At 32.6% G+C, this 14,551-nt stretch overlaps 1 protein-coding gene across 2 annotated transcripts in view; it reads left to right on the forward strand.

Annotated features, from left to right (window-relative positions):
• LOC128242857 (Wilms tumor protein 1-interacting protein homolog) overlaps positions 1-12,809 on the forward strand; it is a 48,913-nt gene extending 36,104 nt beyond the window's left edge. Inside the window, exons 5-8 of one of the 2 annotated variants that reach the window (XM_052960239.1) lie at positions 1,279-1,409; positions 2,464-2,515; positions 2,957-3,025; positions 6,602-12,809. In XM_052960239.1, the coding sequence (XP_052816199.1) occupies positions 1,279-1,409; positions 2,464-2,515; positions 2,957-3,025; positions 6,602-7,102 (753 nt within the window). In that variant the 3' untranslated portion in view covers positions 7,103-12,809. The remainder of the gene's footprint in view (positions 1-1,278; positions 1,410-2,463; positions 2,516-2,956; positions 3,026-6,601) is intronic. The other variant, XM_052960240.1, reaches the window with a different exon arrangement.
• Positions 12,810-14,551: the final 1,742 nt, after the last annotated feature.

Raw genomic sequence — 14,551 nt, forward strand, 5'->3', positions numbered from 1 at the left:
CCTTAAGGTATTCGGATACACAAAATTGTGAATTTGGGATGCCTGGTGCCCCCATATCTGTTTATATTTGAATGTATTTTCTGTGTCAAGACATAAAAAGTAAAAATCTGACAAAAAATGAAATCACAAACAAAATGCAAAATATGTCATATCCCGTCTTATTTCAGTTAAAATAAAAAGCAAAACTGTGAACAACAATTTTTTTTATACTTCACTTACTCAATGGGCATATCCTACTTATTTGGGCTTTTCCTTGGTGAAACATTTATATCAAGTACTTAGACCTACTTCCTGCAAAAAATGGCAAGAAAGTACAGTTTCTTGACAAGCATGGTTAGTATCTGGTCATATTTGCAGATCCAGGTGATGTGCAAATACTACGGTCCTTGATGTTTTTGCTGTTGCATTTGGTACAAGTCTTCCACCAACAAAATATTATTAATGGTATTTTTGACCAGCAATATGATTTTATGATAATATTTGCAGATCCTCCAAGCGATGGGCAAGTCTTGCCATCCTGGATGTTTTCGCTGTTTCGTTAGGAACATGTCTTCAAACAACCAAATATTATTGATAGTATTTTTGACCAGCAATATGATTTTATGATAATATTTGCAGATCCTCCAAGCAATGGGCAAGTCTTACCAGCCTGGATGTTTTCGCTGTTTCATTAGGAACATGTCTTCAAACAACCAAATATTATTGATAGTATTTTTGACCAGCAATATGATATTATGATAATATTTGCAGATCCTCCAAGCGATGGGCAAGTCTTACCATCCTGGATGTTTTCGCTGTTTCATTAGGAACATGTCTTCAAACAACGAAATATTATTAATAGTATTTTTGACCAGCAATATGATTTTATGATAATATTTGCAGATCCTCCAAGCGATGGGCAAGTTTTACCATCCTGGATGTTTTCGCTGTTTCGTTAGGAACATGTCTTCAAACAACGAAATATTATTAATAGTATTTTTGACCAGCAATATGATTTTATGATAATATTTGCAGATCCTCCAAGCGATGGGCAAGTCTTACCATCCTGGATATTTTCGCTGTTTTGTTAGGAACATGTCTTCAAACAACGAAATATTATTAATAGTATTTTTGACCAGCAATATGATTTTATGATTATATTTGCAGATCCTCCAAGCGATGGGCAAGTCTTGCCATCCTGGATGTTTTCGCTGTTTCGTTAGGAACATGTCGTCAAACAACGAAATGTTATTAATAGTATTTTTGACCAGCAATATGATTTTATGATTATATTTGCAGATCCTCCAAGCGATGGGCAAGTCCTACCATCCGGGATGTTTCCGATGTTGTATGTGTAACGAGTGCCTGGATGGGGTTCCCTTTACGGTTGACCATGAAAACCAAGTTTTCTGCGTACAAGACTTTCACAGGTACATGTATATAGTGTAAGAACGGGATTGCCGTTTGAATAGTCTTTATCTGAAATGTAGTGATGTTCCGATAATAATCGAAAATTGATTGGTTGTGCCTGAAATTGGCAACAATTGATTGTTTTTGGTCATAATTAATCACCGATTCAATTTCTTCTTTCCTCTTATTATTATCTTGTTATTTGCGTTTGGTTTATATCTGCCAATTTCCTACTCGTAATTCAGAAGTGTTCAGTTGTTATTGTCAACAATATGGCTGAAAGCATCAACAACTGTAAACAACATCAAACATACACATACCATATGCATAGTTAAGGATTACGAGTTATTGCACAAGGATAAAACTACAATTCAGGTCTTGTCAAAAACCGAATGTACTAAATGGAATCGATATTGATTATAAAATTGGAACCGATTCCCAACACTAGTAAATAAGCATGTAAATACACATCTCGTTAAACGAATAGGCCCTCATTGAAGCTAGTGTATAGATCATTAATTTTGCAAATAAAGTTGTATTGGTCATTACATTAAGAAAATGTCAGCATTTTGTACTTACCCTGTTTCATCAGCTTTGAACAGTATCATACACCAGCAGTTTTAATTCTATTATACTGAGTGTTGGATTAAATCAAAAACTTAAACTGTTGCGTATGGGAAATTTTGTTTGCTGTGGCTGGGCTGACTCAGCAAAATGATATTGACTATGATTTTCATTTAATGGTTATCGTATCCATTACTTTCGACTACCAAAGTTATTGAAATTATACACCAGTTTTTAAGTGTTAGTTAGGTATAAATTCAGTCAAGTGAAGGTAATTGGAAGAGTATGTAACTGTTTTGTTTCTCTTATTGTCAAACTAACCATGCTTGATAATTAGATAATAAGAATAGCTTTATAATTTATCCACTCATTACTTATTGTACGTTACTAATGTTTTTGCCTTTTGAAATGAAGGAAATGCATAAATGAAAATTTCAGAATAAATCACATATCTGAAAAAAGTGTGTGTATTTTTTCGAGGAGTTCATGGTTTGTTTTTGTATTTTTCAGAGCATATGCCCCAAAGTGCGCAGCCTGTGGCCAGGCCATCACACCAGTCGAGGTTTGTACCCACACAATGATGTTTGTTTAACACTGTCTGGAATTGCTGTAAATTTGAATGGAAAATGGTTGCACATGTCTACATTTCTTTTACATATTAGGTATTATAATTGAATCATTGGCAATAATGCAAACTTTAAATGCCTTGTTACCACATTTAATTTTGGTACCATTTGAAAGTGTATTGCTTGCTGATAACAAACATATAAGGTAATAAACTGAAATTATATTATAGGTAAAGCTCTTTATTTTTACTGAGGCTCTTAACTCTAGGCTTTATTATGGTTGAGGTATGCTTCTTTCTGACTTGGAAAAAAGCAGAAGAAAGGTTGGCTTATTTGGGACGCTCTTATTTTAGTAAGCTTTACTATCACTTTCTGCTCTTATACCATGAAGTGGATATGAAATTGGTACAAACTGACCTTTCCCCCTTTTTTCTTAGGGTACTGAGGAGACGGTTCGGGTTGTTTCCATGGAGAAAAACTTTCATGTTGACTGTTACCATTGCGAGGTGGGTGTAATATTCCGGAGCTAAACCTCTTGTTTTAAGTTTTGCTAGATATGGTTTTACTTTTTTTCTATGTCGATGATTGAGCTTATATTTAATCAAGAGTGTCTATTGCTCTGTCACAGTATTGATTATAATCTGGGTGCTGAATCACCTTCTGAATTTTGAAAAAGGAATTTTGAAGCATATTGTAAGGTGATAGAACTGAATCATGTATTTGTTTTATTGAATGCTTGTTATGTATTTTGGGCCAGTGGCCTTTGAATATCAATTAAGCAATTGACTTAAATTGAATTCATTTTTCATTTAAAATTAAAAATGATCAAGTATTTTATAAACTTGTAAGTTACATTCTGCGAGTATATTCAGAGATTAACTAGGATAAACTTGGTCAAAGCCGTATTTTAGTAAAACCTGCTAGTAAAAAGTAGAATTTACAGCAGATAATTTCATATTTTCAGAATCAGACAATTCCAAGATGATATTAAAACAGTAAGGAAACACAGACTAATTTTGGTTTTGGCATGTACGAGGTTTTTTACATTGTTGGCAACCCTGGTACTCAATTCCGTTTACACTACATTAGTAACGGGGGAGAATAGACTGACAAAATCTTGTTTTTGTGAATATTAATGAGGCTACTTAGGGGAGAAAACAATGAAATTTCATTTAAAATTCATTAACTTAGATTAACCATGGCATCATTTAGGTGTTAGTTACTAAAAATCACATCCTTATTTCATTGGATTCCGAAGGGGCTCAAATTCGGCACCAATAAAACAAGCCTCATTTAATATTCATTATTACGAGATTTTGCTAGCAAACTGTCCCTCAGTGATCAATGAAGCATAGCGTAATTTGTACCGGGGAAAACCAACGATGATTTTTTTTTATCAAGTTTGCAACTTTTATATTATATTGATACATGTTAGCTGTATACTTAGGCTTTTTTGTGTTTTGCGATATTCACTCCTAATTGAAATGTGGTAATTTTTTTCTAGATTTTGTAATACCAGTTTAGAATTAATGATGCACATAGTAGCTGATGATAACTCGAGGCGCTTTCACACTAAAAATAATTTTCTAATGATAATAGAAAAACAGGCAAAAATGTTTTGATTATTAAAATGATTTTAGAGAAAAGTTGTCAGGATAGTAGGAAAATTTTGCTAATTTTATGCATTTAATTCTGTTAATTTTTTAACAAATCACTTGAAAAGGGAAACAAACGTTGTGTAATTAGCTTAAATATTGTTGAAATCTTTCTCAATATATTGTTTTAATAATAAACAAAAATTAAAAGGACTTTATTGCATAGCCATTTGGGAATATTGATATTACTAGTAAACAAAATATTTTTATTTTTAATTTTTTACCTTGGCTTCTTTGGGCTTTCAAACATACTTACCCTGAATTTTATTGTCTGGAATGAATTCTACGGTCTTCTCAAATTATATACCCATACCCCTACTTACCGAAATAAATGTCTCTTTCATAAAGCTGTGACTTTGGTGGTGTTGTGAATGCATTATCTGTTCTTGATTGACGTGACCTTAATTATAACATCTATGCATTTTCTTTCCTATATGGTGGTTGAAACATTCTTTTTCTCGGTTTGCGAATGTTTGTAAACATTTATATATTTGTGTATTTCGTGTTAGTTCGTCTGTGTTTCATAGAATGAAGTCAGTATTGTCATAGCCTTTAAGTGACTGCGTCATTTTGCAAAAACTTGAATGTTGGCCATTACTCAAAAACTGCTAAAGATATTCAAATGAAACATGGTAACCATGTTGCTAGAGTATATACACACATGCTCAGCAAGGCCCATTACTCTGAATTTGATAATTTGCACTTCAACCTCGGCCAATCAAAAACTGTTAAAAATATTCAAATGAAATAAGGTACCCATTTTTGACTGAAAAACAATGGACCAATAGTGGCAGTTGCTCGGCGGCATTTCTTATTACGTTTCCTAAAATGTTATTAGCTGATGAATGAATGCTACTGAGCTAGTTTGAGACTTTATCGAAACAAACAAAGAACTGGTGCTTCGAAGTAATGCTAGACTTTGCTAGGCATTTGCTAACTAGAAAATATTAATCAAATTATTTGTAGGCAGCAGAATTGTAGTATCCTAGGCCACAATTGATAAATAGTTTGTTTGGCATTTTTCAGCAGACTCACTAAAATATCTTGGCCCGATAGTTTTTTATCCCGAAAATCTGTGGTGTTCCTTCTTTTCGTTGCTGAATTAAGTGGTGAGGAAGTAAAAAAAACAACAAAGAACTGCCAACCAACACCTTAAAATGTGGGTCTGGTATTTCTAAACAAACTTTTTATTTAATGTGGCCTTATATTGAAGTTTTCAGTTTTTAATTTTGAATGTACAGACTTTGTACTCTTAATATTGTGGTCTATCTCAGATGTGTTTTTGATAATAATGTTTTATTTTGAATGTACAAAGAAACCTGTCTTTGTTTATTGTGTAAGATGAACTAAATATTTATGACATCTTGAATACCAATGTACTTTTGATATTTCAGTAGATTGTTCATGTTTACATAAATCATGGGTTGCCAGTAGAGTTACTGAGTGTGATGTGAATATTTTTTACTAAAACTTTAGTGTGTTTTGTGGAAAATATGTCTTTTAATGTAGAACAGTAGTTAAAACACTAAAAAAATACAAAAAAATATTTTGCGAAATGAAAAAGAAGAGTGGAGAAGATTTAATGCTATCTAAGAAACATCACGTATTTCTGTTGTTGTTTTTTTGTGAGAATAGCTCTTTAAAAAATTGAGACTGTTTTGATAATAGTTAAAATGTAACTGTACGCACTACCCGAGTTGAAAATTACAAACAACAAGCATAAAGCGTGTGCTATGTATAATTTGAGGGTTGAGTTATTATTTAATGTACTATATATTGTCAAGCTTTAACCGTGCATTAAATGAAAGCCTTACCTAGGGTCCCTGGGGTGCAGGGGCATTTGGCGGGTTTTTACCATCTGTTCGTCTCCGCAGGGTGGGGATTTTAGCCAGGGTTGGCTGGACCAAAAGTCAAAGTCCCCGCTATTTCCCGGATCTCCAGGGGGGGGGCGTAGTTACAATTGACTGGTTGGTGCATTATGGCAATTTTATGGCAACTTGAATTAAGCATTGCCAATATAGCAGAGATTGCTAACAAAATACTTGTCCAGTGATATAATGACAATTTGAGTAATATTAACACACCATGACTAGCAAATGTATTGGTCTCATAGTAAATATGAGGTAATCCAGAAATGTGATGTCATAGTATAGTGAGACCTGAAAAAATGGCGGCACTGATAGTGTCAAGTGTCTTTAAGGTCATGTATATACTGAGAGAAAATATATTTTTTATATTAAAAAACAACTGATCAGTCAAATATTAACTTAGCTTAAGGCAGTTCAAATTATAATAAGATATGATTATGAAAGCTTTAATAATCTGTATTGGAGGTATATGATGCAACATTTCTTGTTCATTTTTGAAGAAAATGATAAATCTTTCTTTCGAAATACAATTATAATAAATTTCAAACATATATTTCAGGAATGTGGAATGCAGTTAACAGATGAAGCGGACAAGCGATGTTATCCGCTAGATGACCACTTGTACTGTCAGATATGCCACATGAAGCGACTGACGCTCGAATATCCGAACGAGAAATTTTACATCGATCCCTACACATACAACATCCTAAACAAGCCAGGAAACCAGCGTGATTCGATCTCCATTACGCCAGCGTCGATGTCGGCATTCCCACAGCAAATGGGTGGAATTATGGGAGGGTCAATAAGACCGTCAGGCAGTGGGGGGAGTGGGGTATCATCTTTAGACAGTTGTTACAGCGCGAATAATTCTTCTCTCCCCCCTCCGCCGCCTATACCATCATCAAGTGGTTCTGAGGCTCCGCCCCCTTTACCGCCACATAGGAAGACAAATAATGTACATGTTAATGGGGTAAATGGATTTGACTCCGCTAGTCTATATTCCAAGGTCATGCCCCAGGGGCCTCCAAATGGGATGAAATACACCATAACTGACCTGTGATTTTGAATTTTTTCAGTAAAACCATTTCATTTTTGTACATATAGTTAACATCTTAAGTTATTGATTTTTTAGTTAAATATTTACTTTGCTGATAAGCACTGCCTGTTTTTACTTGAGTTGATGCTGTATCAGTGTTTTCTTGTATTATTTTGTTAGTGCTTTTTTGTACGAATAAGGAATTCGCTGTCTCGTTTTTATGCTATTCCTTTTTCAGGTCAGGTATTTAATATTTAATTCAACGTTCATATTTCAACGGTTACTTAGCTTTCAGACGAAAGCATATTTTTTTATTGTTAAATTTTAATGTGAAAATCAATGGAGAATTTTGTAATTGTATATTTTTGTTGCACTTACAAAACAAGTCAAAATTATGATGCAATGATGCAACTACACTGCACACATATTTTTACCAAATTGTTTTTATTTTACGAAAATTCAAAGGATACACTTAGATCGTTTTTGCAACAGAGGCTGGTATGCGTCATGAAACAAAACAAAATCATCAATTGAAATAAAAAAAATCTGGTCTAAAAACTATGTTTGTATTGGATAGGTAAAATATCATTCATAGTAAGAAGCTCTTATTTTTGTTACTGTTAAATCAAAACCTTTTTGTAGAATAATTTTCGTACTTTTCAGTGAAATGTCATGTTATTTTCATTGTTGGTTCTTTCACTGCAGTGAAAATATCATTTTGACATTTTCACTTCTGTAATAGTTTTTGTTTTAATAAAAGTAAGCATCCACTGTGACAGGTTGAAAATCAGATCGACAAAATGACGTGACAGCATCATGTATATCGCACGATTTTCCAATTTACGTCAATGAAATTAACTTTTTTAATAATTTTGCACAAATCTTGATGACCAAGTAAAAAAAAATCCACTAAGATCAAAGAGAGTTATATCTTCTCTCCTGAATATACTGCTTTCTACCTTCATTCTGTGAAATAAATTTCAATCTTACACACAAATTCAATCGGCATAATTTGTATTCGTAATGAAGCTGGCCTCTGTTGCTTAAATCTATCGAAGACAATTGAGAGATAATAAGTACTATTCTTGGTTATGATTTTTTCCCTTTCAATAACAGAATATCCTGTCTAATCAAGTATGCATAATAGTTTTGTCTGAACATCCCAGACAAAATTTGATTATATTTATTTATATGTTTATGGACATTGATAAATCAGCGAGTTAAATACATAAAATCTTGCCTAATATGATCTTTCTTCGAATTTATGGGAAATGAATATATACTCATTTCATCGATATTTTTAAATAAGAAGTTGAACAGATATGTTGGCTTAAGAAGACATTGTTTAGATACGCTGACGATGACCTTTTAGAATTCATGTACCAACATCGTATATATAGGTCATTGATTTGAGTTTCCATTTTGGGGGCAATCAAGTTATTACTGCATATGAAAAATGTGTATAGTTTGATCTTCAGTTTTTATAAATGTTAAAGACTACATGAGACTTAAAGGTAGCCAAATTAATTTTCAAAATAAATCAAAAAGATACCTGTGCAACAGAAATGTATGACGTATTACAAAATTCAAAATCAAAATCGCCCAAGTTTCATCAATACAGCTAGTTATAATTTAAAAAAAAAAATAAAAAACTTGGCATTTCATATGGCCTCACTTTCTCGAATGCATACAAGTCCCCTATAACAATATCAAGCCCAGCACACTATTTTCATTTTGGAATAAATTGTCTATTCTCCCTTTAAGGAGTTTTGACACTATAAAGAGAAATTATATTGAAGATTATCATGATAAACTATTTTTTGTAAAAAAAAAAATTGATGTTGAAGTAGGAAATTTAGTTTAATGAAATAACATACTTTCGCTTGTTACACTAATGATATTTTGAGAAATTGGGGCATAGAGTACAACTTCAAAAAGAGTTTTATTTTTGTTGCTGAATTTTGCAATTTTCTTTCAACTTTAGCACTATGTTATCAAATGTACAGTACAAGAATTGGATCACCTATTTGTGTTTTATTAAGTTTATACGAGCATTTGCACTTGGCTGCTTTTATGTTTGCTTTTTTCTTACTTTCAAATCCATACATGTGTTTTTAATGGCCAACTATTGCCAGTTTGAAAATTAAATAACTCATTTTGCTTAAAAACCTGCAATCATTGATATCTTTAAAATAATTCATTACAGTGACTTTGAATGCATTCCGTATTACAATATTGAAATCATTTCTTTTAATTTTCTTTTTATGAATGCAATATATTTTTCACCAGCTGTTTACAACTTTTATACATGTATTTAAGCATGAAAATCAAATGCAATCTCGAATGTAACTATTTTAGCACAGGGTAGTCATATCATTTCAGATAGATGCACGGTTTTAAACATCCCATTTTTCATTTTCACAAACAGCAATTACAATCTTTAACCCATTTTATTCTACACACACCTTTCAGTGTAGTTACCCTTAATATTTTATGTACCTGTAATGTTAGGGATAAGATAAATATATCAAGACATAACATGTGTCAAATTGTTTTGAGAATTTCTGTGATTGTTCACATTATGGAATCTTCCGCAGACAATGTATGTTGTTTTGACTAAGGGTCATGCATCTGCCAGATGGCTTATCAGTTATTTGAAAATACGTAGATATTCAGGGTACCTGCAATATTATCTGGAGGGCTCATAGAATGAAATGGGTTAAACACAACTTGGAGCTTTGGTGCACTCTGATATTTTCAGTATTTGTTACTTCCTAGAATCAAAATGTATATCAATTAGAAAGTTGATGAATTTTAAATCTGACAGAGGTATAGAATAGCTCTGTATCCCTATGAATGTTTTCTTTATTAGCTTATTAATTTTGTAAATTGACACCTGCTATATACATTTGTTATGATTTTTATACAGACACCATCGTCAGTTTAAAAATGTCCTTGTTTCTTAAATGAAATATTTTCAGCCATAAGACATGAAATTGTGTTGATATTTTTGTTTCAAATTGGTAACATACTTTTCCCCCAGCAATATTTTCATATTTTGGGGGGATTTAAATATTAATCATCATTGGCATACCATATAATAGTTTTACGGCATTGGAAATGTGTCTCAATTATCACTTAGAACTGTTTTTATTTCCGCGTGCAATTCCTTTAAACCTCAAAACAGCTGATGGTAGTCATATCTGCCAATCGTTTTTCTTGTCACACATATACATTAACATTTTGTGCAAAAAAAAGTGTAAATATTAAACAACATTATAATGGTCTTATTGCAGTGAATAACAAAAATCAAAACTTTGAGGATAACTACTGTTAAAAGCTGTGATAAGGCAATTGATTGAAAACTTTAAAGTTAAAAATGATATACATGTGTTATGAATTAATACTTTCGGTTGTCCATACATATATATTAAGAACTGTGGACAAGATTACCACAAGTATGGCACATGTAAACTGATTATTGAGCCTGGTCAAAAATTTGATTTTACATATCTAGAATTGTTGATATTTTCACAGCCACACAAGTAAAACATCAGAAGCCTGTCTCATTCAAGATCTTTAAGGATCTTATTCATAAAGTAAAAATTATCTTATTATAATAGTTTGGTTATTTTGCTATGTTCTGGTAAGAACAGAACTTTAGCATGTATGTATGTTAAAAAAACATAGTCAAGGAAACAATTTTCGTTTAACTTGTTGCCATTTGTGCCATTTAGCTACTGAAACTCTCAAATGGTACAAATTTGAATCATCTGAATGGATTTTGAAATTAACTAATGAATAGGGTACATGTAGTTTAAAGAAAACAGCTTACTTCTTAACTTCTTTATTTTGCTTGAAAAATAACACTGTGCTAAAGTAAATTAATTTTAAAATAGATTAAAAAGTTTACATGACTATGTCTCTGTGTTATTTGCTGTATATTTGATACGATGCTTAAATCGGATTGCAATCACTCTCGATTATTACCTACTTTGTTAAACAAAATAATATAATTATGTGACTGAATCCAAGTCTGTGTGTGTTTGTTTTTCCAGGGTTACCATATGACGTTTTTTTAGTTAATCTCTTCATTGGTTTATGAGTAATAAATAGTTATATTTGGATGGTTCGGCGTCATGTCATTTCCCCCGTTAGCAAATCAGTGTCTTTTTCTCACCATAATGGGAAAAGGGCATGAGCCTTTTCAAATTGGGAAAAATGTATCATTTTGACTAAAATTGGGAATTACAAATTTCCTAGAAATTAACAAGAATTCTTTAAAAAAAAAAAATAGACAGAAAAGATAATAAAAATTGATAAAAGTTTTTAAAATACATAAATTCTTCCCTACAAAAATAGTTTGTGATTATTTTTTGGGATTTTTTATAAAACATAAAATTTAGGGGGAAAAAAATAACACTTGGGAAAAGCATATGTTTTGACATTGGGAATGGGACAACATGTTGACCCTAAATAGGTGAGAAAAACCACTGCATATTTATGCTAAAACTGTGTTCAAGATTTTCATATTCATGACATTTTTTTCTGTTGTTATTTATTTGTATTTCTTTCTCTGCAAGTTTTGTTTAATTTATTCATTATTTAAATCATTTCATTTTTTCACGGTTGCTTTGGTCTGTCAGACCATCACACATTCATAACATTAGTTGTATTTATTATTTGCATCTATAGATACAAAAAATCATCTTCGTTATGATAGAACGAAAGTTCTCAATTTTGTCTTGTTACATATTATAAAATTTACATCCACAGTACAAAAATCATGACATTGTTTTAAATTCTTTCAAAGAATTTAAGTTACATTTTTAGTAGTAATAAACAGTTCTTATGCCAAATTAAAATAATTAAATGATCAAAATATATAAAAAAAACTTCAGATAAAAATCTTTGAAGAAAAAATGTCTAGGCAGGGCCATGGCTTTGGTGTCCTGCATTAACCTGATATATCAAATAAATTCAGTTGAGATGTTCAAATGAAGTTTAGATACGTAGAACTGGGCCATTTTATTAATGTGGGTACAAAGATGTATCATGAGTTGAAGGTTATGTCCGTGTTACAAATGAAATAAAAAATCAAGCAAACTGTTTGAACTGACAAATTCAACTATTTACCGTACTATTATTATGACACTGAAATATTGATTTCGAAAAAGCAATCATGCAATACAGTCAAACCCTGTTGGCTCTAATTCCTTACTGGCTCGAACGTATGGCCGATTTCTTTAAACTGAAAGTAAGCATTCCTGCTTGGCTCAAATTTCTGAGGCTGGAGGGATTTTTGCATGTCCCTGGGAGTTCTAGTTAGTGGGGTTTGACTGTACATTTGTTATTAAGATAGAGCTAATATGTATATGTGTAGCAAGGCCCACCACTCTGGCTACAAAAGTTATCAAATTATGTCCCTTAGTAAATTGAGAAAAACAGATGAGTGTAAGCATCAGCCTGGGTTGCTCTCTTCACTATCACGTAACATCTTCCGATATTTAGTTGTGATCTCCACGTGTTTTTGATGTTAAACCACAGTATGTCTAAAACATAAGTATATCCGCTGTGTGTGAACATTCATATAACATTGCCAATCATAGGCGAACTTATTGTTTGTGTCAAAATGTTAATGTTGTATTGTTATTTTTGTTGTATACTGTACTAGATCTGTGAATATTGAATTTAGATTTTTATGTAAATAAAGCGATGCTCAAATGATAAATACAGTGTTGTTTTAAACTTTTATTGCTTACCAAATGAAAACAAGGAATTTCTTTTGGTATTTGCTTTGTTTTCATGTGATTTGTGAATTCCGAGATATTTGAAACGAGTAGTTTCTTCATTACTTTTGTGACCCAAATATTTGCTAACAATAGTATTATCTATTGCTCGTTTGAAATTTTAACTCTCCTTGCTTGGGGATATGATCACTGCAGATTTTCCCTTATTTTAATGACTGTCACACATGCTTGTTACAAGAAGTGATTTCTAAGGTCAAAGGTCAATGTCATTTTAGTGCAAAACCTTTTGCAAAGATGCACGCATTGAAACAGTGATGTATGTATCAAAGGTCCATGCCATGCTTAAGGCAACACCTATAGCAAACATGCCCATATTGGAACAGTGATTTATATGAAATGTCAAATTCATACTTTATGACAAAACCAGTAAACATGTTCACTGTGATACTGTAATTTGACTTATTTTTACATATCAAAGGCCAAGGTCATACGTTATAGCAAAACCTGTATACAGGCATACTGTAAAACTGCAATTTCTATATATCAAAGGCCAAGGTCATACAACTTATAGCAAAACCTGTATACAGGCACACTGTGAAACTGCAATTTCTATATATCAAAGGTCAAGGTCATACATTATAAGTTATGGTAAAACCTGTATACAGGCACACTGTGAAACTGCAATTTCTATATATCAAAGGTCATGGTCATACCTTATGGCAAAACCTGTAAACAGGAATGCTGTGAAATTGTAATTTGGCAAACAAACTCACGGTGAAACTTTGGTTTTATATCAAAGGTCAAAGACATACTTTATGGCAAAACCTTCTGCAGACATGCACGGATTGAACCATTACTGCCAAGAGGAATTTGAAACAAGAACAGCGGGCAAACCCATTTGCCAAAAATGATGACCCTGTTCAGAGGGACAATGTCCAACCTTACAGACACATAAGGAGAGACGTTAATTTTTGATTGCATATGAGTTTAATGGGAGGTTGTTTGCTATTTGTTTAGTGTCTTTTAGTGAACATATGTTCTCTTGGGGTGTTTGTTAGTTTTAAGCACAGATAAGGTCACTGGGGGTGGGGGTCTGCTTGTTTTAAAATACACAAGTTTACACTGAGGGGTTATGCTAATTTTAGGAATAGAGATGTGCACTGTCGATTAAACTAGTTTTTCAGTACACAGGAGTACATCGGGGGGGGGGGGGGGGTATGCAGAGTTTATGCTATTTTTGAGTACATAGGAGTTCACTGGGTATATGTGCGCTAGACTTTAGTACACAGGAGTAAACGTATGATCACTGGAAGTGTAATATATTGTGTATGTCCTTGGAGGAGGGCATGTAGTGTCCGTTAGTCCCAGCGGTTTCCGGACAATAGTTGAACAACACGTATGCACAAACACCTCAAACTATTTAAGCAGGTTGATAATGACAAGCAGTAAAACTCTCTTGATTTTAAGTTCACTAGGTCAATGGTCAAGGTCGTGGTGGCCTCGATCTGAAAAAAGGAGAAATGAACGTGTTCGCTTGTTTTGGGGTTGTTTAGATAATCCTACATAGTGTTTTAATTAAATAATTAAGTTCAAGGTCATTCAAGAGAACAGGCCAAGAACCAGGCAATGGCCTACTTATTTTGAACATTTTAACCATGTTTTCCACATTTTAGCCATTTTCCATAGCCCTTTCGCAGTTAATAGCTTGTATAGCCGCCACCCC

Source organism: Mya arenaria, chromosome 8, assembly GCF_026914265.1.
Source record: "Mya arenaria isolate MELC-2E11 chromosome 8, ASM2691426v1".
Classification (NCBI taxonomy): domain Eukaryota; kingdom Metazoa; phylum Mollusca; class Bivalvia; order Myida; family Myidae; genus Mya; species Mya arenaria.